Here is a 23,157-nt window from a genome sequence, read left to right as displayed (position 1 = left end):
GCAATAAGAAAAAAAAAAGGGAGGGGGGGACGGAACACCCTCTGCAAGATCAAAGTCCAGAAAGAACTGGCACTTAATTTATCATCCTTTACAGACAAAAGACAGTTTTCGTCATTTCAAAAGGATCAGATGTCTTTTATGACAAACTGGGTTTGCAGTTTAATTTACAAATAGAATTCTAAGTAAGCAGTCTTTGCTCTGCCAAAGCAAATGACAAACAGTATAGGTTTTCATTCACACAGCCCTCAGCAGGATAGAAGAGATTAAAATAAAACTGAAATAATTTAGAGAAAACAAATAAATGTTTCAGAAAGTTGAAGAAGATCAAAGCCTGAATTTTCTGACCCCAACTGTACAAGCATTTCTTATTATATTGACCAGTGCCATCAGATCATTAATTAAAAGGAAAGCGCTGGCAGGTGGCAGGGAAGCAGAAGCTGATAATTGGCCCCCTTCTTCTTTTTGCCTTCAAAAACTCGTTCGTTCTTTTGCAAGACATGCCACTAGGCAGACAGAAATGCCTACTTTGTAATATAATGATTAAGATAAGATGAAGAGACTCTTGCGTTTAAAGCAGCTATGCCTAATGAATGCAGCTAGCTTTATAATTATGATCCTACTTTTACAATAAGGAATATGATATTCCATTCAACATCTCCTCAACTGTCGAAAAGGTAAAAATCTCAAATATAGGGGTCTACCCTTGGTGCTTTTCACCCTCTTTATAGCAGTTAGTAAAACCAGGCAAAAATAACTACTAGTAATTCAAGCATCTATATAAGAAAGAAAGAATGAAATATCTGTAAGACTTACCACTTCACCAGGTAGGTTGTTCAGGTCATTAAAAGGGGTTTCTAGAGTGTTTGTGTCAACATTTAGCAAAACCACATCCTCCAGTGATCTATTTTTAACTCTCTGTTAAGAGGAAAAAAAAATAGTGGAAAAGCATTTTATTATGGCATCCTCCTGAAATACATTTTCATTATAATATACTAGATAAGAAATTATGATTTTGCAATGGACAATAATGGCAAAGACAACAGTTTGAGCTTTAGATCTAGGATATGTGAATTAGATACGGGATTTGGAGTAGCTTTTAAAAACACTTCCTCTTCATCAAAAAATAAGGTTATATTAATCATCTCTGAAATACAAGTATAATCAAGAAATGAATTCTTGAAAACAAAGATTTACACAAAACACAGTTAAATATATTGGAACTACACTTACATCAACATTTCACTCTCATATTTGTGAAAGATAGGATGTTAATCATATAATCAGATGAAAAACAGAGAAACTAAGTAATTATTTGCAGATTTATGTAAGTCTATTGGTATTACAGAAGAATGAATGTAACAGTCTTTCATCAATGGACTTGACTAGCAGCTAAGAATTAAACCATGTGTCCTTTTCAGGAAAAAAAATGATGGAACTCCTTTTTATATGGTCCTACAATAATACATAATAGTGCGGTGCAGGAAATAAATGCAGAAGGAATTGAGTGACTTATTTTTCAGAGAAAGTCTTTCTGTTACATTATTTTCTGATGGAATAAGGAAAAAGATCTTAGTCAAGATATTACGATCAATGTAGGTAGATCATAAGAACTTGATCTGAGAGAAATGAAGGCTATGCCTAGAGTTAAGAAGACTCTTTTTTGGAAACACAAAAGTGCTAGTAGCTCAGACTGGGGGAGAACCCACCTCATCAGCTTAGCAAATGTGAATTGATCCTTAGAAACTGCTTTAGCAGAAGTGTAAATCAAATAAAGTTCCCAAATCAATTATCTACTCTGCATGATACTGAGACTACACACATAGGTTTAATGGTGTCATCAAATCATTACGGAAAGAGAAAGTTATTTATGACCCAGCTATAACTTACTGCTTAGGTGAGATCTTTTGTTCTGTTATATGTTTAAATCTGAAAAGGCTACCTCTCATTTTCTGGTAAAAAAATACTCATTTCTAAATTAATAGTTATGAATGTTATGGATTGACTATTAGACTCAAATTTTCAAAGGGACAAGAACATAAATTATCTGGGAAATCAGAACAATGCTGATGGCAACTCCAAAGTAAATTTTAACTGTTCTTATTATTAGGAAAATCTGTTGCTGAACCACTAAAAAAAGGCAGAAAAGAGCCATCAATGAGCTATAAAGTGACACAGAAACAAATAATGAAGCAGTGTTTATATGTCTCCATAAAACTTTTCCAAAATAAGATTTGAAAGAGAGGCATTTTTTACTTTGTAAAGCACCTGAAGCTTAAATTTTATAATTTTATATGCTGAAAATCATGTATTTCTGAAGCATTGTCATTAAAATTAGTATTTGTGACACACGCACTTCATGCTTACCAGTACAAAGATCTGTATAGTAAACTTACCTCTATTAAGCTTAAGTGGACGCCAATTAGATAAGGCATTGGTGCACTGAAGAAAAAGAAGTGGAAAAGACCAAATTATTGTTTTAAGTACCAACTACCACAACATTTGTGGAGCAACAAGTATTGACAATCTTGGCACATACAGTCCCTAGTTAACATTCACTGTTTAAGCCTGTAGTAAATGTACACAGTTGCTACTGAAGTTTTTACTAGACAAGGGAAATTTTATTTTCTTTTTCTCTGCAATAAAGATGACCACAAAATAAAGGATTCTGTTCCTAACTGTGGAAGTAGGAGCAAGAAGACGTGTAAGGCCTGCTAACTGGCTTGCCATTCCTAGTTTCAATAACCAACCACACTGTATGGCAGAGCTAACCCGGTAGATGTTCTCAAGGTGGTCTGTCACTAGAACTAAAATGGTTTTAAAACACCATTCTGGAGAATATGGTACCAGTTAGCACCACCTCACTGAAACACAAACATAATTAATGCCAGTTTTGGGTCTTAACATGCTTCTGAACCCTTCCTCAGTGGGCATTTGGAAGCTGTATAATATCCTGTTTAACTCAAGACAGTAAAATTCTCATTTCCAATTTGAGTAAGGCAAGGAACTATATTCTCAAAATAACCCAAATATCCACACAAAGTCTCTGGAGTGAGACCTCCTGTAGTACACAAGCAAGAAACTGAATTAGTCAGGCTAATTTATCATGGTTTCCTATTATCTTCAGTTTCCTCCTCTAGTGGATGTGTTCTGGCAATATCTGACAAAGAATACGCTCAGTGCTGAAGTGAAAAAACATCCATCATCATCACACTTTTGGGTACTGCGAGATTACTGAAAATACTTACTGCAGAGAAGTGAGCGATAGATAGGCTGGTGTAAGTAACTCAGTGGGAAACAAAATACTAAGGGAGCAGAAAGAAATTATCTTTGAAAAACAAATGGAAGGCAAGATGACTTATACTAAGTTACACAGACAACTGTTGTACAATAATTTCTCCCACTGTATTAATTCAATCACAGATCTGAGCCACTGGCACCGACTGATTGACTGTCTGAGGCCTAGGGAGAGGCTTCACTGCATCAGTACATGGGGCCTCATCAATTTGGTCCTAACTCTGGGAGCAAAAGTAGCAATTCTCAACTGTGTGCGACTGCAGCCAGATTTAGAAAAATCTGTACACACTATGGATTAGCCAATTGTTCTCATTAACAATGTCCCACACAACAGGATTGATGAGGAAAAAAACAAACTACCCCTCCAAAAATATGCCACCAAACAACCAGAACCTCCTAAAAACATCCAAAATACCCACCAAAAAACCAATAAAACCCAGACTGACTGAGGCCAAAACAAGTTTTCACTATGTTTATACTATCAAAATAAAGGTTTGGTGAGACTGCAAACTGCTTAAAATTTCTAGGCAATGGGGCTTTCAAAAAGGACATGCAGATGCCTGTGTCCCCAACACAGCTTTTTCTTAGCCCAGTACTGAAAAATTTTAATATCTCCTATAAACTTCATCCAGGCTGAGGCTTTATGCATCTGTGGACTAAACACAAGTTCCATGGACTGGTAAATGGGAGTCCCTCCAGAGCAGACACACATTTCTATCCAGCAAGGAATCAGACAGCTTTAAAACACTCTATAATTTCAAGAAAGCCTTATACTATGTAAGATATTTAACCAAGCCAATAAGAATGACTATGACTGACATGTAACTGTGGATTCTTCTGCTGAATATGCCCCAAAACAGATCCTCAGGTTTATCGCATTAGAGTTATCTAAGCGTTACAAATAACGTGAACTGGAGAAACTGCAGTGAAAACAAGCGCTATATCATGTATGCATTTTATGCACACTTGTTTTCTTGTACATCGACACTGTTCTAGTAGCTTCACCAGGTCTATACTGACTTAAAATAGCTGATGAGTTGCTCCATTAATAAAGCTGTCATTAAGAAGTGTAGCATGTAGCTCTTTTCTATAGAACAAAGCAACAGCTACATAATTTCAATTTTTAGAAGTTAATAGAGTACAGGTACAAAGCTAATTAGATAAACACGTCTTGAAAATGCATGAAATAAAAGTTGCAGGTATGGAAAGGAAATTTGATCATTTTCAGCAAAGAATAAATTTTATTACTGATGGATTCTGAAGCCTTAACAGCAGTGGTTTGTAATAAGGTATATGAAATTGCTTGATATGATACTACTGGGAGCTGCTATATAGTTTTTCTTTTGCTTATGCATGTTATTACCAAAAATGTTATTAACCTACAGCATCATTGCCTAAAATAATTACTATGTTATGCAAAACATGCAAGTTAATTGGAAAATAATTGTCCCATTCTCACGAAAACAGGCATGTGTACATCCCAATTCAGAAGAGACCAAATCTCATAAAAAGACATGCTGGAATTGTAACTTGAATTTTCTAATTGCATTATATTCTTAACAGAGCATCAGTAGAACAGATGCTTTATCATCCACAGAGAAAACTGTCATACATTCTTATATCAGTGACTTAGTTTTCCCAGAAATTACACGGAAATTTGATGAAATTATCTCTCTGCTTTACAAAAATTAATTTTATTCAAATATAATTACTATATCAATGTTCAAACTTAATTTTTTAAAAGCTTTCTTGAAAGCCAGCCACCTACTGGGCTGAGTGCAACAATATCGTTTTGCTTACCAAAATATAGAGGAGGAATCAATTATTAATTATTCAGAAAACTCCATTTTTAGTAACTCGGCTGTGTTTTCTTCCTCTAAGAGCTAAAATAAAAATTACTTTCACTAATATTTTGCTGTCTTTTAGAAAAATAAATTTATTATCTCTTCTTTTTTGGATGGTTGCTCCAATTCTCACATTGGAGTTCTCTTAACAGAATTGAAGGCAAAGATAAGCTACTGAGTTGGTGGAGGGGGGGGAACATCCCGATGTAAATAACTACACAATACATTCACTGGACCTCGCAGGTACCCATAACCTGGCCAATCCTGACGGTATTACGATCCACACTGACGGTCAGTACTGGTGGGTTTGGACAACTTTAAGACCATACGCTACATTATGTCTAAAAGCAGTCCATATATCAGGTTGCCTGATAGAACCTAAGAGGCTTTCTGATTAAGAAGGCAAGTGGAATAATTAAAAAAAATTTTTAATGTAGATCTGTTTTACTTAAAGATATATTTTTATTTTTTCATGCTCACAAAATGTACCAGTTAGGCAGTTTATGCAATTTATGACATTCTAACCCACAAAGAATTATATTATTTATCTTTATGAAGTTCTGAAGATATATAGTCAAATTAATTTTAAAAAATACGGACTTCCCTCTAAATATGTTGGATAATTAACACACAAAAAAAAGTTGCAGGATCAAGGCCTATATTTAAACTAGTATATTTAAATGTATTTTATCTTTGTTTAAAAATGGCCTTACTCTCTTGGAACAAACAAAATTATCAAACTGATAATCCCCTACTTCACTTATTTGAATACCATTTCAGAACAACACGAAGAAAATGAGAGTTTTTGGGAGACATCCCAACAAAGTCCAAGTGAAGCAATGACAGTGTATTTTCTAGGTATAAAATGCATGTTAGGCTAAAAGGAAAAAGGACACTTGAATAAAAACAACTTTGCTCTATCAAAATAACAAAAATAAAAACATAAAAAATAATTAGAAAATTATTTTGTAAGTTTAAATTGACAGGATCCTCTTGAACTGCACACTAGCTCTGGCCTAGCATAAACATTGACCTTCTGAATTCATCAAGACTTTCTAACTTGATATGGGATATATGTATGAGGAAAATATTTATTCAGTGTTATAAGCCAAAAAAGAGGAAAGTGTTTTATGTAGTTTTATTACACTATTCCAACCTGTCTCACAATAGAACCATTCAAACTAATCATGATCAGACAGAGAAATGTAAATGCACAAAAATCTGAGTTAAAAGGTCTGAATTCTAGTTGCTGTGGTAAATTCATCAATTGTGCATGTCCTTTCATGAGCTTTATGTTTCCATTTGAACATCTCAAAAAAAGGGAAACTTTTTTCCCCCCAATCTATTGTACTACTGTAAAAAAGAAAAAGGGATATAAATGAGTTTTACAAGTTTAAGAAACTCCATGCCTCTTTTTAATGAGTAAAAAAATTCTCAGGTCATGCCATAATGACCTAGAATCTCAACTATTATCATCATCACAAGAAGCTGTGTACAGCATCTAACATTATTATTTCTGGAAACATTATATGTGCTTAGGCGGGGAAATAAAAAAACCTTCCAGTATTCAGGATGCACTCTGCAGGGTACAGCTTGAATAAAGGTGTTGATCTGTGAGAACAGCATTTATGGATGTTACTGAAGAAATTACAAAGCTTCTGGTGGTAAGCTCAAGTAACACAAAAACTAAACAAATAAATCCAAGTTCTACTCCCATCTTCGTGCATTTTATCAAAGCTAGGAAGAAAAACAATTAGCACAGAGTTTCTTCAAAAGAAAACTATCATTAAAGATGAAAGGCTTAGCTATAGTTGAAAGTAAAGGGAGGAGCAGCAGAAGAATATTTTCTTTGTTTTAAAAACAATAAATAACATACATATGAAGTCTAGGAACAACCCAATAAAAAAAAAAGATGAGCAAATATTGTAAGCTTGAGGAAAAACTATCAAAGAGACTTAAGGAAACATAATGAGAATTTCTTTGAAAACAAGCAGTTCGATAGACTGGGTGTAGTTCAATGGAACATCAATATTTATAGGTTCCAGGAAAAAAAAAGACAAAACTAAAGCCCAGCAAACGTACAAGCATAATTTATTTCTGTGAAGAAAAAACTTTAATAACAGAAGTATAGACTTATGTTGGTAGGCATCTGACTTGGACTTGGGTTTTATACACAATAATAATTCCTGGTCTCTAAAATGGCCTTAAATGGTTCATTTTTCCACCACAGATGCATAGGGTCTAGTTAAAGTTAAAGTCTCCAGGGATGGATATTCCTGTTTTAGGTGCTTTCATGGAAACTCTTATTTTGTATCTTTGGCACTACTACAAATAACAGAAAATAGATCTCTTCTTAGCCTGAAACGTTGAAACACAGGCATGTGGTAACATCATCCCTTGAAGGATCAGAAGTGACTCAAAAAGTGATTCCTATCTGTTCAACTTAAAAGTTCGCCAAAACCACGAAGTCTGTCATGCAAAGAGAAACACGTCAGAAGTAGCACAACTCTTATAATGAAGATTGTTGAAGGAAATTTTAAGCTCTTTCAGGAAGATGTTGGATAGGATCCTGAACCTGGCTGAGCCTAAAATACAAATATTATGTCACTGTATAGACTTAAGGGAAACATTGATGCCTAATAACATTTGATTCTGGAAAAAAAATGTTTTTTTCTGAATACTTCTACCAGTATCATTTATCTCATGTTGAAATGAATGTCAAATAAAAGAAAACTGTAACACAGTCACATTCAAATTATTGAATGCATTCACTAACAATTAAACAGTAACAGTTATTATAAACATGATTCTAAATGCTGCATTGATTGTAATCAGCACTGTACTTCAAGGAACCCATTCAAACATCAGGTAAAGGCATGCTGAAACATCTCCATTCAAGTAATCTTTTATGCATCGGCTTAAGTGCTTTCATAAACTAGATCCTGCACATTTAGTCACGTAAGTACTTAGGATTTTCATCAATTACTTAGAATTACAAGACAGGTAAGCATCTCAGAAATGGGGGTAACAGGTTAGCTGTCTTACCAGCAGTAGTCCAGAAGATGTGGAGGAAGCACTGGGATGTAAATGTGTTGCCAATACATTGGATATAACAATGCAGCTGATGCATGAACACAAGCAGTTAACTAAAAATAAAAATACACACAATTGGCAACAAAAAATATGAATAAAAAGAAAACACAAAATCTTAAATTAACTTTTAGACATGCAAGAATTTTAACCGTCTCAGACCACCCATTATTTCAATTTTTTAAATTACTTTTAATTGCTTAAATGCATCTATGAAGAATTCTGATATACATATACAAGTATAACATTTGCAAGAAGTCAAGCAAACAAGTCAATTCAGTTAGCCCTGCTCAGCTATTTCCTTGAAAAAAGGAAAACAAATATGCACTCCTTGGTGTTTATCATGGTCAACCGCAGGTACTGCCATGAACATACCGAACTCAAGTGCACCCCAGCTGCACTCCACTGAGCGAGAAAGACTCAGGGGAGTCTTTTGGTCCACACTTCTGCTATTTGGAACTGGAATTGATCTGAACCTGCCTGAAGCCACAGAAGAGCACTAAACTCAGGAGCAGGATTAACTCCTGTTCGGATCACTATCTTGATTTCCAAATTACCTTTAAAAAAATCTGAATATTCCCTGTGACAGCCTGGCAACTTTATTACAATTTTCCAAAACTCCCTTCCCAAAGCAGAGACTGGCAAACCCGGCACTCACATCACCAGAACATGAAGGACTCTTTGACCAAGAAAAGAGGTGTTAAGATCTGCTTGGACATCCCTGTTTTCCTAAACCAAACAAGCAAACAAACAAAAAACATACACACAAAAAAATCACCCACAACCCAAAACAGTCAAAGGAATTTATTAGAAACAGTCAAGTTCACTCTTTGAGTGAACAAAATAATGTGCAATACCTAAGAATTCATATTTGATCTATCAAACACCACTTCGCTGTCAGGGAGTCACTCAGATTTATTTATTTTATTATGCAGTCACAGACTTGCAACAGAATGAGAAAACATCAAGGCTGTGTTTAAAATGAGGTAGCCTATATGCAGCACATAATCCACTACAAACCTCATTAAAAGAAGGAAGAAAAAAAATTAAAAATGGAATGCCCCATGTAGAAGACACCAAGCTTATGGGAAAAGACAAGACTGTCCTAATGTTTTATATCACAAGAAAATTACTATCTGAGGTTAACTTGATAATAGTGCTGTTTATTAGACACGTACTTTTACAGTAACATAGCCAAGAGCTAAAAATAAAATGTAAATCCTGTCCATACAGCAAGTGCTAAAACATTATGGATTTTACACACAAAAAAAACCCCAAACCCTTTGTTGAGCACATCAGCAGTTAAAGCTCTCACACTCTGGCTGTCTTGGACATTTAGACTTGTAAATAAAAATTATACTGCAATTTTGGACATGTATTTTTACACTAAAAATGAAAAAAGTAATTATAAGACACTGAAATCACGGACAATTACAATTTGTGCAGCACAGTTTGCTCAGCACTCAGATTAATATAACACGATTAAATATGGAAAAGAAGAGGGTCTGAAAGCTCCTGAGGGATATCATTAGGGCAAATTGCCAAAGAATGAAACATGAGCCAGTCAGGAGAGTCTGGAAGCTGCAGGAGTACCAAGGGACTTGAATGTTCGACAGTTGGAGCTTCAGTAATGTGTGAACTGCAGGTTAAGGTATCAGGAGACTCTGCTCACTGACACACAGAATGTCACTATTGACCAGCGAACTGCCCAAGCCTGACAGCTACACTACGGAAAGCCAAGTATATAATAATTCTGTATTTAAACTCTTCATTTCAGATTAACATCTCGTTTCTCAGCTTTACATCAAACCACCACAATTACTCTCATTTTGCACTTATAATAATGGCTATTTTAATAATTACTGCATTGTTACTGAGAATTAATTGATTTGGCGGAAGAAATAAATTAGTATCTTATCCTTCTTCTAGATAGTAGGATTTATGAGTTTTATTTTCATATTGTCTCTCTCTGTAGTTTAACTATCACTACTGATAGTGCAGTCAAGCTCAGCATCGTGACTTTTGCTCTTTTACTCAAAATGGATATGGAATTACTAATTAGTATGTCCACATACTATTGTACATAGTATATAAATTTCAAACCACAACTGTCTATATAAAAATTAGCATTTCATGTATTTCACTCACAGACTGAAATAAAGCTGAGCATACAGTTATACAGAATATCCCCCGATGTATACAGCTGCCTCCTCCTCCTCTTAATAGGCATTCATAAATTATGAATTAAGATGACTATACTTATTTGCATAAAGAAATATTTTCCTATCTTATGCATATGTCTATGCTATATTTTAGTTCTCACTTTAACAGAAGAAGTGGATAATTCCTTAAAAAACATTTGAAGTTTTATTCACTCTCTTGTGAATACAATCTGTATTTTGCTGTGGCACACAGACTGGCATCTATTTAACATTTTTAATTTTTAAAAAATCTATTAAATTTTAGCTTTTCTAGCAGGAAAGGTAAAGATTTGATTACTTACACATCAAGGTTTTGTTGTGCTGTTCCTTACTTTTCTATTTAATAACATCTTTATGTAATATCTTATTTAAACATTTCCATCTACACTGCTGCAGTAGGTTTCCAAACATTTTAGTGCGGCAAGAATATGTTTTATAGCTTCCTGTTGTATACAGCCTATAATGCAAGCAGCTATGGGATTCTGCTGCTCTTCAAACTGTGCGACATTTTAATACTGTGTCAACTCTGCATTTAAGCAAATACTGTTAAGATAGTTATGGATTTCATATTAAAAATTGCACATTTTCTGGCAAATTCTCTTTTTGCCTTTTTCACTGTTTCAACAGTGATGCATTTCTCAAATGCATTAGCTATTTAAATAACTTACCTCTGACATACTCACTTTTCTAAATAGAATGGGGACTACTGCAATGCCTAGAATAATGCTGCATGTCTTAACTAACCAGATAGTTCAAGGGATCTGAAAAGCATTTGGGGACCAGGTAGAGTCCACTTGCTTACATCAGAACTCAGAGGTCTATAAAGCGACACTGGATTTGGGGAGTGTCTGACAGCATCTGTGCTCAGGAGCAGAGCCAGCTAGAGCCCCAGCAGGCACCCCACCATCTCCTCCTTCAGTGTTCAGGATGGCAGAGAGCACGGCACAAGCTCCTGGGTGCAGAAATGAGCATCTGTTGCTTGACCATTGGTGAGATCTTTTGCAGAAAACAATTCCTTGCACTATTTAGGGAAAAAAGCATTTGCATGGAGCCTGTCTGTTGATTGCTACCTATTCCAAAAGGAACTATCAAGATCCACCTTTAAAAAAAATAATTGCAAGAAAAGAAATGTCACAGATCAGAAAAATCTCTTTTTCAAGACAAGTAGTTGTTATCCTAAATTGTCTTGAAGTGATCCTCAAGGCTGTTTTGCCACGGACACCTGGAGATTACACCAACTGTGAACTGTGATCCCCTTTACAGTTAAGCTTGTATACATGAAGTGCACCTGTCCAATAAAATTTGATATGTATTCATGTATACATACACATGTATCATTACTCAACATCACAGTTTGCTAAAAAAACTTAAATTGTAGCAGAACAGTGCTGCAGAACTTAGCTACTGCAGACCTGATAGCTTATTACACGCTTTGAGGCAACAAATGAGGTTGACATGCTTATAGTCCACTGCACTGGAAAAGACCTACCAGAGTTGTATTTCTAGCCATAATAAAATGGCTGAGCAGTTTTTAAGTAAAGCTTTTGTCTGCTGAAAACCATTTGCCAATATTGAACAGAACTTACCATTTCTGTTTCCAACAATTTTGATTTTTAAGACTGCTTTTTTATATTTCAAAGAATGTTTTCTAGTTTTAACAACTTTTATTTAAAAAGTAAATTAACTCTAGTTTTAAAATTGGTTTAAATAATGTGGTTTTAAATCACATAAACAATATGAGTCAATAGCACAAAACAGCATGAGTCAATTATACAAAACTTTTAACAAAACATTTCAATGTTCAACCCTCTAATAAGCAGAAAAATTTAATTTGAAATCCCTAGCATTCACATTGGACATGAAAAGAAGTTTCATGTCCTATTCTATTAGCAATGAATTTACTAACATTACTGAGTACAAAGTTTGAGTCTGTTTCTGATAAGACACTGCAGCCAGCATTACCGTACAAGCCTGCATCACCCTGCAGGGAAGGTATGTGGAGTTTTTCCAGAGTTTTGTAGTGATTCTGGTACAACAATTTTACCTTTGTGTCCCGAAAGAAAAACCTGCTGGAACTATGTGCCTGGTGATATCACAGCCTCCCCAAACAGGGAGAACCACGTTACAAAGTTTGTTAGCAAAATTCATTACTGTGTGACAGTAAATTGATTACTACCAAATCCCTGCAAGACTGAAATAATGCGCAAATTCTAGAGAATGACGAGTTACTTTCCTGCTTATGGCAATAAGCAGCCACTTGGGAAGGCCGTTCTTCAAAATCTACATGCTGCTGAACAGGAACAGCTCAGGAGAAGTTTTAGTTCAAGACTTGATCAAAGCAGATTTACCTGCTCCTGGGAAGAGTGCAGCTCCTCCCTGTCCCTCACGTGGATACAGTAATTCTGATATGTGTATCTGCTACTCCAATGCTCCCTTCTATCAATGAACCTTTCTACTCCGCATTTCAAAGGAACTGGCCCTCTTCCCCCTACCCTCAATTTTAGTTTTTGCTAAAACACTGCACCATGTCTACACCCACACTACTAAAGCTGAAAGATTTTCTGCAGGCTCACACATTATGCTTATTTGATACCTATTCACATAATTTCAATGAGTAACATGAAAATAATAATTCTGTATCCTACACAAAATTTATCTAGCAGTTACTCTCTATCTATAGAAATTATTTTCTTTAAAGCTTTTTCTATAACCAGAGGTAAAAAAAGAGGAAGAGCATAGGTGGCAAGATTTGCACAGACCACAACGCACAAACTACAAAGACAGAAACTGATTAGCAGAATCTTGTTAGACAGCCAAAAACAGCAACAGAAGTTAGACAAAATGCTGAAGTAAAATTAACCTGTGATATGGTACAACCTTTCAAAATCTACTGTAAGTAACTAAAGAACTACTGTGATAAAACCATTTCCTGAAAAACCCTCAAACACTGTCAATCTCTGTCTACACCACGTCCAGAAACGAGGACTGGTGTGCTCTCTCCCTCCTCCCTTACAGTCCCATTGGACAAAAGAACTGCTTCCCTCCCACTGCCTTGACCACACATATGTTGAAAGATGACAACGATTCTGTTTACTTATCTCATCTACTTATTAATACCTATAGCAGTAAATCGTAGGGGACAGGTCACTGTTTTATTACCATTCTAGTAGCTACCATCAACCTGGACCAAATCTTATGGCTGATACCCCAATACTCCCAGTTCATGAGAATTACCGAGAAACCACTATCCACCTCCTGAAAGGGGAACAGTCGTACAGGTGAAAGGAAGCTTTTCCTCTACATTACTACAACTAAGACTACCAGCTTTGTTAAGAGGCATCCACATCTAAATCTTGTTTGATAAAGAATGACATCAGACCCCAAAACCATAACTGATACCTAGTGGTTGCTAAGGCCTACCTTCCCATCCATTTTTGGGTGGGGAAAGGCTGCTGGGGAATAAAGTGGGAAGGGAGCCCTTGCTTTCGCAAGTTTACAACAGAACATAAATCCCCTCCCAGCTCTAAAGAATAAACAGTAGGACTAAATCACAAGCTTAGCCCATTCTGCTGGCATTGGTGAGAAGTCAGAAGTCATTGATGAAAAAAAATCCAGCAACAAAAAAAAACAGAATACACTGTCTGAGCCATGATATCCAAAACCACTTCTTATGCATTTCTTTAATTTAGCTCCTGGCTAATTGTTTCCCATCTGCCATCCCCATAATCTTTAGGAAGAAAAAAGAGGGAGGACCTTAAATGAGCCATAATAGATTTTCCTCCTGTTGGCAAGATGAGACCCCCAGGTCTCTCACAGAAGGGAGAGAGGGGAAGGGAAATGTATTTGCAGTCCACAGAAGAAAATTTTAACTTTTTCCACTGTGTAAATTAAATGTGGAAAAGAAAACACTAATATAAAAAAATTCTTGTCTCCTGGGTTCGGTTTGGGCTTTTTTTAGTATTATTCACTTCCTTTTATCTCTATTTCTGGGGGAAGGAAAAGGAAAAGAAGAGTGTTATTCATGAATTTGACAGCACTTCATATACAATCAATTTCATTCTTTTCTCGCAATGCTTGATTCACAAAGCAGCATTATGGCATCATTCTTGCGCATTAGTTTGGAAGGGAAAAGAAAAGACTGCAGACACGGTTTGTTCCTTGCCTATGGCTCCAGGAGTGACATGTTTCTCCATAATGGAAGCTGAGCAGAAAATGAAATTGAAGTGGTAGTAGACAGGTGAGTGCTCAACAAGCAATACCACTGGCATACTGTGCCTATACTAAGGGCCTACATGCACTCCTATAGATAATCAGAGGTATCTGTATAACAAAGTAAGTATGTGTGGCTTATAGTATTTTTCATACATTGAAAATGAAAATTCTAACACATTAATTATTCTAAACACATTAATTATTAGTAGTAATTCTAACAGATTAACAGGCTAATTAACATGTCTCTTCTGATATTCGTTTATCTTACAATAAACTAATTATGCTTTTACATGCACTTGCATTTACATGCACGCTCATAGATAATCAGAGATATCTGTATAACATAAGTATGCGTGGCAGAGAAAAAGTCACAAAACTTGATATAGTTACGAAGGCTTTTAGTATTTTTCATACATTGAAAACGAAAATTCTAACATTAATTATTCTAACACATTAATTATTATTATTATTAATTCTAACACACTAACAGGTTAATTAACATATCTCTTCTGATATTCATTTACCTTACAATAAACTCATTATGCTCCTTTATATTTGTTCCATAATTTCAGTTTCCTTGTATTTATTCATTTCATCTCTGTGCATTCTTGATTATTTATTCCTATTTTGACATTCATTTATTTCATAACTTCTTAATCTCTTCCTCTCTCACAAAAACACAGAATGCAAACATATACATCTTCTTGTTCCTTTTATTGATCATATCCTGAGTCCTCCTTTCCTCCCTCCTTTATTTTACAACCTGTCTTGATGCAGAAGAGCTTCCCTCCCACAAAACAAGGCAGATCTCCAAATGTTTCTCGCTTCTGAAAGGAGAGTTTCCAGGAAAATAATTTTTATTAACATTTCCTCCCCCAGAGTAACTCCATGGTACGTTCTTCTGCCATACACTAATTAAGAAGCAGCAGGGAACAGCTTCCTTGTGAATAGCTGACAGACAACTTATTTACTGCAAGCAAGAGCAGAGATAACCACCATGCTATCATTCATCTCTTCATTGCTGAATTTTGGAAGAAAAGAATGATATAGCAGCAGTGATTGTGAAAAAGGAGAAATCTTGCCATAATGGCACACCAGAACAGAGAGCCACTATTACACTCACACACCAGTAACTCCTCTTCCCATCTTATGCTTCACACAACCACCAATTACTTCAGTGGTACCTTTGTTAGGGGTGAGACAGTCCAGTCAACAGAACACAGACTCTTTCACTTTCAGTTCTCATGCAGCCCAACCACAACAGATTCAGTACTTAAAGGCTTCTCTTAAATTGCATATGCTCACAGCAGCGCCTGCATTGGCTCTACACAGCATCTTGTTCTGGCAGTTTTTACTGAATTGCCAAATACTATATGATTTGGAAAAAGATAGAACTTTTGCCCCAGATTATCTAACTCTTGGATTTGTTCTTTTTTTCTGAAAGTGTTAATAACTGAAAGAAATCTTCAGCAATTCTGAAATTAATTTGTAGATCTCTCTGTCTACATGCTCTTATTTTGTATTTAAGGAGCGGGTAGATGAGGTACTTAAGGATATGGTTTAGTGGGTAAACAGGAACAGTTGGACATGATGACCTCAGAGGCCTTTTACAACTGAGCGATTCTGTGTGTGTGTATGTGTGTGTGTGTGTGTGTGTGTGTGTGTGTGTGATTTTGCAGGGTAGTTCTTTGCTTGTTTGGGTTGTTTTGGGGTTGTTTTTTTTAAGAAAATCCAGTGATATAGTTTCTTCCTGTTTTATAAAGATGGCAGGTAATGGCAATGTACAACCTTTTATTGTATTTTCTCTCTCTCATTAAAAGAAAAAATAATTTTAATCATTTGCTGACCACACATTTCAATTCCTTTTCACAAATTCTTTCACAATTATTTATCTGAATATTATGCTGTGGTAATGGGAAAACTATTCTAAACCTCAAGACTGGGAGAGCTTTCCGAGTCTGGCTGTGTATCCTAACCACATTTTGATTCCATATTGACATCTCACAGCTTCATTGCTAGAAGTACACTCCACATGGGTGTCCCAACCGGATCTCAACTGCAGCCACAACATGCACCTCTGCCCAGCTTACCTCAGACTGCTTACACCTGAACTGTAAAAAATTAAATTATTAAACAACACTCCTCATCTACTCCCAGACCAAACTGTCTAATTAGCCTAATATTCCAAAATGAATTCTAATTATGCTTCTGGGAGCTCAGTGAGTATCAGTGGAATATCTGTTCTGCCTTGCAAGTCAATGATAAATTCCCATCCATTTCTTGTTTTTCAAGAACTAAATTTAGCCCTTGCACATTTCTACCCACTATGTACTACATCACAGGAATTTGCAATGTGAATTAGATTTTAAATCTATAATTTTCTGAATTACTGGAACAGTGTTACTTACAATGGATCTGCCATACACTTCATAAACACATTTTTAGATAAAATTGTGACTGCACTGCAGTGCACAATTAAAATAAATTAGCTGCTATAGTTGATCTAATCAGAACCGAGAGCATCACCACAGCAGAAGGCAAAATGAGGACTTCACTAAACTGTATGGCAGCTCCTAACGCTACCGTTTTCTCCAACAGGGAAGGCCTGTATGGAGCCAATTGCACCACTGACTTGGATCCTTCGTTTGCACCAGAGAAGTGGCTCTATAAATAGCCAGCTTTGAACTCAGAAACATAACAATACAAAAGAGGAGCTTTCTGTCTTTCCAGGCTCCACACTAATATGCACTCTGCTGCAAAACCACATCCATGCGATCTGGCCTAGTCACAAAGCGCCGCTTGGCAGTTTTTTTAACCATATCCATGAGTCTCCAACATGTAAACGGCAGAGAGGTTTAAGTGAAGTGAGAGAAAAAGACAACCACCACGGTTGTTTTCTGATTCAGTTGACAATATTACTGCCTTGGGACATACAGATTTTGGAATAAATTCAAGAATCTCAGATTTAGGGTTGGATGCAGGAAGAGTGAACTGATTCACCAAGACAATGTGTTTAGAGTAAGGGGTGTTTCACTTTCTCTGGGGGCAGGTATTACATTCTCCAAGGAGCCTCTGTGTCTCCACAGTGCCTGAGCAAGCATGGATAGTGTGACTGTGCCTGAACAAGACTGAGGCAGCAAGAAACATGAAGACACTGCTCAGTCCAATGCACTATGGCGACTGACAGCAACTCCAGAAAGCTCTTTGCATATAAGCAAGAATAAAACTGATTCCACAAACGTGTTTGTGTGTAAATTTACATACAGTGCTCCAGTACCACAAAAAAAACCCCTGTACCTTTTACTGACATATGCGTTTGTTTAAAGAGGAATAACCAAAGAAACCTAGAGCCACCGCAAAGCAGAACTCTGTAACCACAGTGCTCTCAGACACATCAGACTTGTATTACCTGAAACAAATATTGGTCAAAATGGAGATAACATTTAGACACTTGCTTTAAAGTGTAGCATCCTTTCCACCTGCCAGTGCAGGCCGCAGAAGATACACTCTAGTTAACATATTACTGACAGGATGATGAGAAAGCTCCTGTCAGACACTGGCCAGCCGGATGTTTGAGACAAAACACAGAGCCCCAGCTGACTAGTTAGGGAGAGACTGGTGAGGTACAATTACAGAGGCATATGACAAGCTTTCATGCTTGAGTGACTTGAGAACCAATGACATGGCTTTAAACAGCAATCCTTCCTACCTCTGGTCACAAAACAGCAATAAGTCAACTGATGCACTGTTGTAAAATCATGATTTATTCCTTTGCTTTGAATACATGAGAGTGTGGTATGATGTTCTGGTAGACTACCACAGCAGGTGCACTTGGGGCCGAAACATCTAGGGCCTGCCTGCAGCATGCATAAAATCAATGCTGTAGTTCAGCCTTCCTGGAAAAGCCATCTCCAGCACTTTAATAATTTATACAAAGACTGAATTAAAAAATTATTTGTACTGAAATTCATAAAGCTCCATGCAACTAACAAGAATAGATGCAGATGCAGTGACGTGTGAGAAAACAGTGCTGTGTAAGAACATACAGCATGACATTTAGGAAAGGTCTTCCTTTTACAGCTAAAGTGAAACAACTAACAGCCACCTCTGAACAGATCAATTCCTTTGCTTCATTCATCCTTTCTTTTAATCCAAAGCCATATAATTTGTTTCACCTTCATAGTTTATTGTTCAAAAGCCAGAAATGGTACTTTTTGCTACAAACAGATCTTACAGAACATAATCCTCAGGCTAGCTTTATCCATCTCACTCTAACACTAAGCCTGAAGCAAGCTGTGAGGTTGCCGATAATCACATTACTAAAGTGGTTGGAAAGTCAAGCTAATAAAAGAATCAACAGATAGGGCAATAATGACCTAGAAGCTACGACAGAAAGGAGTGGTGGGAAGTTTCCACTTGTATCTTGGTAGTAATTGGTAGGGCAAGTAGACAAAGATCTCCATCAAAGGACATTTTTAAAGAGGGTAAAATCACAGAAAATCAATTTAAAGAAAGATGCAAAGAATACATAACAATTGTAAAAATCAGAAGATGCATTTAAAATAAAGCCTGCTTGGCTGAAATAAAATATAAGCTGACAATTGAAACACACCCTCAGGATAAAATAATGTTTGGGGTTTTTTTTCCTTCTTTTTTCCATTAAAAAAACTCTACTTGATAGCTTAAAATAGGCAATCTTCTTTTTTCTTTCTCATTTTTCCTCCACAGTAAACCTTCTTTTTCAACATAGCACCACTTTTTCCATAACAGGACTGATTGTTTACTTGGGTATGACTGAAGCATGAAATTTACAGGACAGAAATGCTGGACAAAGAATTCCTGTATCTAAGTAAGTGTAATTTTCTATTCCTGGCCCCTCACAAGAAGAGCGAGGAGAAAGTGAGCAAGGCCTTGAATTATGCCTTTTGTTATCAGTCACTGCCCTGAGATAGTGAACCGAAACAGAGCTGGTAACTCGAAGGTGACATCACAATTCAGTCTTCACGAACTGACATAAACACTTGATACTCAGTTAACCCCAAAGATAAGGCACAACTCCCTAAACAGAAAATTGTACTTGATAGCGCTATTTTTGAACAAATAATCTTTTCAAGTATCAGGCTGTAATTTAGGAAAATTAAAACACGACCTTTGCAACATGAAGTGCCAGTCTGCCGTGTTTTGTACACAGTAGTGAAACAGCACAAAGCTAGCACATGCTAACATTCAAATACACTCCATTTGCCCACTTATATTATATTAAGCAATCCAAAATTTTAAAGAAATATCTTATGCCAAAACCACATTCTTGGCAATTCAATTAAATTCTTGCAGGAGATATCAAGAAGTGTTAATAATTTGCTTTTTAAACTATATTGCTCTGTAAAGAAGCGAGCCTGGCATCAGTCCTGCTCTGTTTATGAGCTTAGCAGGCAGCAGTTCCCACTGATAAGCCAGCTCTGCTTTTCTGCTTTATCAGAACTCACTAGTGCAAGTGAAAATTAACCTAGTTCTATATCAAAATGGATCCTACATAATGTGGTAGTAATTTCATTTAGCTATGACTTCAGTAATGCTAGTAGTCTGAAAGAAATAGCCAGAAGAAGGTGAAATTGGTGTGCCATCTCATTTGGGACTTCACCTGCAATCTACTACCTACATTCACAGCTTGGGGATGTTCTTCAGGACATCCAAATGCCACTACAAAAGTCCGCTATTGCTACCTATTCTTGTTCAGGATAGATAAATTATTTTCAAGCGAGGACAACGTCAAGATGACTAATGCTTCATGAAAATGTTTGGAATAAACAGCTGAATTTTGAATAAAAGTTAGAGTTTCTCACAACCAGCATATTATATCTGTTCTTCTGCAATGACTTCCAAAGAGGTTGGAATCTGAACATAGAAATAAGGTGGGTCCAGATCAGTGGTGGTCAGTGTGATTCTGATACCTCTTCTCTCGTCTCATCATAGCAACAGGGATCAGATGAGATGTTCAACCCAACAAAAACAAGTCTTAAGAGGAACCAAACGTAGGCTGGGAGTACAAACCTAAATCATGTTAAGCAGACAGACACGTGCCCACTTGCAGAATGAATCTTCCACAGGCACAGAGCTGCCATCATCATTCCTATCTCCTCTCTACTGGAACAGCAAAAGGGGTTTGACTGGAACATAGCTGGAGCTTAGGTTTTTCTATAGTGTGGTTTGTTTGTTTGTTTGTTTTGGTTTTGTTTAATGTAACAGACTGGTATCCCAGGCTGGAAAACTGAAAAAAAAAAAAAAAAAAAAATTGATTCCACAATTTTACTACATCATGTGAACTTGTACTAGGCCAGGTTCTTTAAAAGGGCTTTCCCTTCACATTCTCTTCGCCCATTTGGGTGGCCTTATTACTGTGCTGTAATGCCCTGTCCTTCCCCTAAGTATTTTGGGGGCGGTGGGAAGAAGGAAGTGTGATAGAATATGGAAATTTCCTAAGATAAAGTTTAACCTTTGGTGGTTAAAAAATATACCATAGACTAGTAATCTGAAAATTGCTTATATTCATTCACTATTTATTTTTCTGCTTTTCAGTTGTTTGTGTGATCTCTGCTTATACAACTACATGTTTCTTTTACTCTCTAATCGCCATGGACTTAGCTCCATATTCTGCAGACCACTGGTCAAGTGCTATCAAGTGCATTCCCCTAATTGCACTGGTGACTGCAGATTCAGAGACCCAACACTGTGGTGTTAAAAAAACCATAAAAATAAAATAAGGCAGTTATATAATTGCTACTACCATCTATAATAGTAAAATGTGCCGGTCTTTTATGGCAATTCTGAATCTTCCCTATCTACAATTTACTTTTGACTCAAAAGAATTTAAAGGGGTTTTATCTACTATTTACAATCCAAACATTCTCACTCCTTACATGCACACATATGTATAGGAAATCAGCACCTGTATATATTTGAAAATATTAATTTCTAGTACTATATCTAACCTTGTACCTATAACTATTCATTTATTTGGTAGTACAGTTAGCAGTGCTCAGGAACATAAAGCTGATTTTCCACATAAAAAGCATATTAAACAACATGTTTTATGCAGTACTGTTAAAAAACAAAACAAAACAAAACAAACTATTTTCAATGACTGTGCTGAAGAGACCAAAGATTCTGCATATATAATATACTCTATGATGACAGTTGGTTAAAAAGTGACAGTCTTGTACTAATGCAAAATTGATTTTTGGAATATTTTCAAAATATATTTTAAAATACATTTTTAAAACTCATAAAATTCAGGAAAGAGTAAAAAAATTAACATCTGAGTATTTAGGTAAACTTTCAAAATGAAACACAACATTCTTTTATTAAATAGTCTAAGCAGTCATAAGGGAAAAAATATTTTAATGTGGGCAGTAGCCTAAAACCTTTAATAAAAAAAAATACTATTTTGAGTTGTACATTATTATCAGCCTGAAGAGCTGCTTCAAATCAGAGCTATTACCGTATGCACTCCCAAACCACTCTAACAAAGATGAATCTACCTATTACCAGGTTAGGATAGCAGCTATTATTATGAACCCTTGATTTCTTTCAAGTAGCTCCAATGGAATAAGCCACAAGTGAATAATAAAGATCTTATAATAGCCCTTAAGAATCCTTTTTAGGTGAGAAGGCACAGAAATGAACTCAGGAGAGTTAAAGAACTCTCATCTCCTGATAAGAAAAATAATTAACCTGACTTAATGTATCTGAGTAGGTCTTATATAAATCAGACTTTTGTACTTCAAGAGCCAGACTAAAACCATATATCAGAAAAGTATGTAGATATTGTCTTATAAGTACACATGGAACATATCTAAAATGACAAAGGTCTGCAGGTCATTTTGTGAAATGTTCAATATATTCTACTTAAAAGGAGATGTGTGAAGTACTTACAGTGCTTAGTTTGCTAGAGGTAATAATGATTCGTCTCTCATGCAACATACTGGCATAGAGTTGCAGCATGTTGTTCACATCCACAGCAACAAAATATTCAGTGAGGTTTCTCTGTTTAAATAAATAAGATGTTAACAATATAGCAACAGTAGCAGCTTATTACTTACATAAAATTTTGCCCAATTAGCAGGTGTGAAAAAAACCACGAACAAAACTATGAAAGAAATCCCTTTGCATTAAAATTGGTATGCTTTAAGGACAATTGATTGGGTTTTAAAGCCAAATATAAAATAACTTTAGTGTAAGTTACTAATATTTTGCTCATTTGATTATGCTTCTGAATTTAGATTTGCCCTCTTTTTTTTCAAATTTGAAAAAATATTAAATTCACGTTATATCCTGTATCAATAAAACCATACACTAGTAACGTAATCATTACTTCCAACCCAGGAACAGATCTTCTACCACGGCAGTAACTATTCTGTCATAGCTACAATAATAAAACTGTGCTATTTTGCTAGGATCTCCCAAAGTCAACACATTTTATTCCATCAGATGGATGGATGATGGCAGAGCGGTGGATG

The 23,157-nt window shown here is 35.9% G+C and overlaps 1 protein-coding gene across 1 annotated transcript in view; it reads right to left on the bottom strand.

Moving 5' to 3' along the window:
• Positions 1-22,684, bottom strand: part of LOC104536318 (DENN domain-containing protein 1B) — a gene marked incomplete at both ends in the record, with an annotated part of 29,845 nt that extends 7,161 nt beyond the window's left edge. Inside the window, 4 exons of the mRNA XM_010178889.1 lie at positions 814-915; positions 2,394-2,439; positions 8,184-8,284; positions 22,574-22,684. Coding sequence (XP_010177191.1) covers positions 814-915; positions 2,394-2,439; positions 8,184-8,284; positions 22,574-22,684 — 360 coding nt within the window. The remainder of the gene's footprint in view (positions 1-813; positions 916-2,393; positions 2,440-8,183; positions 8,285-22,573) is intronic.
• Positions 22,685-23,157: the final 473 nt, after the last annotated feature.

Source organism: Mesitornis unicolor, unplaced genomic scaffold, assembly GCF_000695765.1.
Source record: "Mesitornis unicolor isolate BGI_N332 unplaced genomic scaffold, ASM69576v1 scaffold48150, whole genome shotgun sequence".
NCBI classification, from domain to species: domain Eukaryota; kingdom Metazoa; phylum Chordata; class Aves; order Mesitornithiformes; family Mesitornithidae; genus Mesitornis; species Mesitornis unicolor.
The sequence above is the reverse complement of the archived record's forward strand: the minus strand, read 5'-3'. Positions and strand labels throughout refer to the sequence as shown.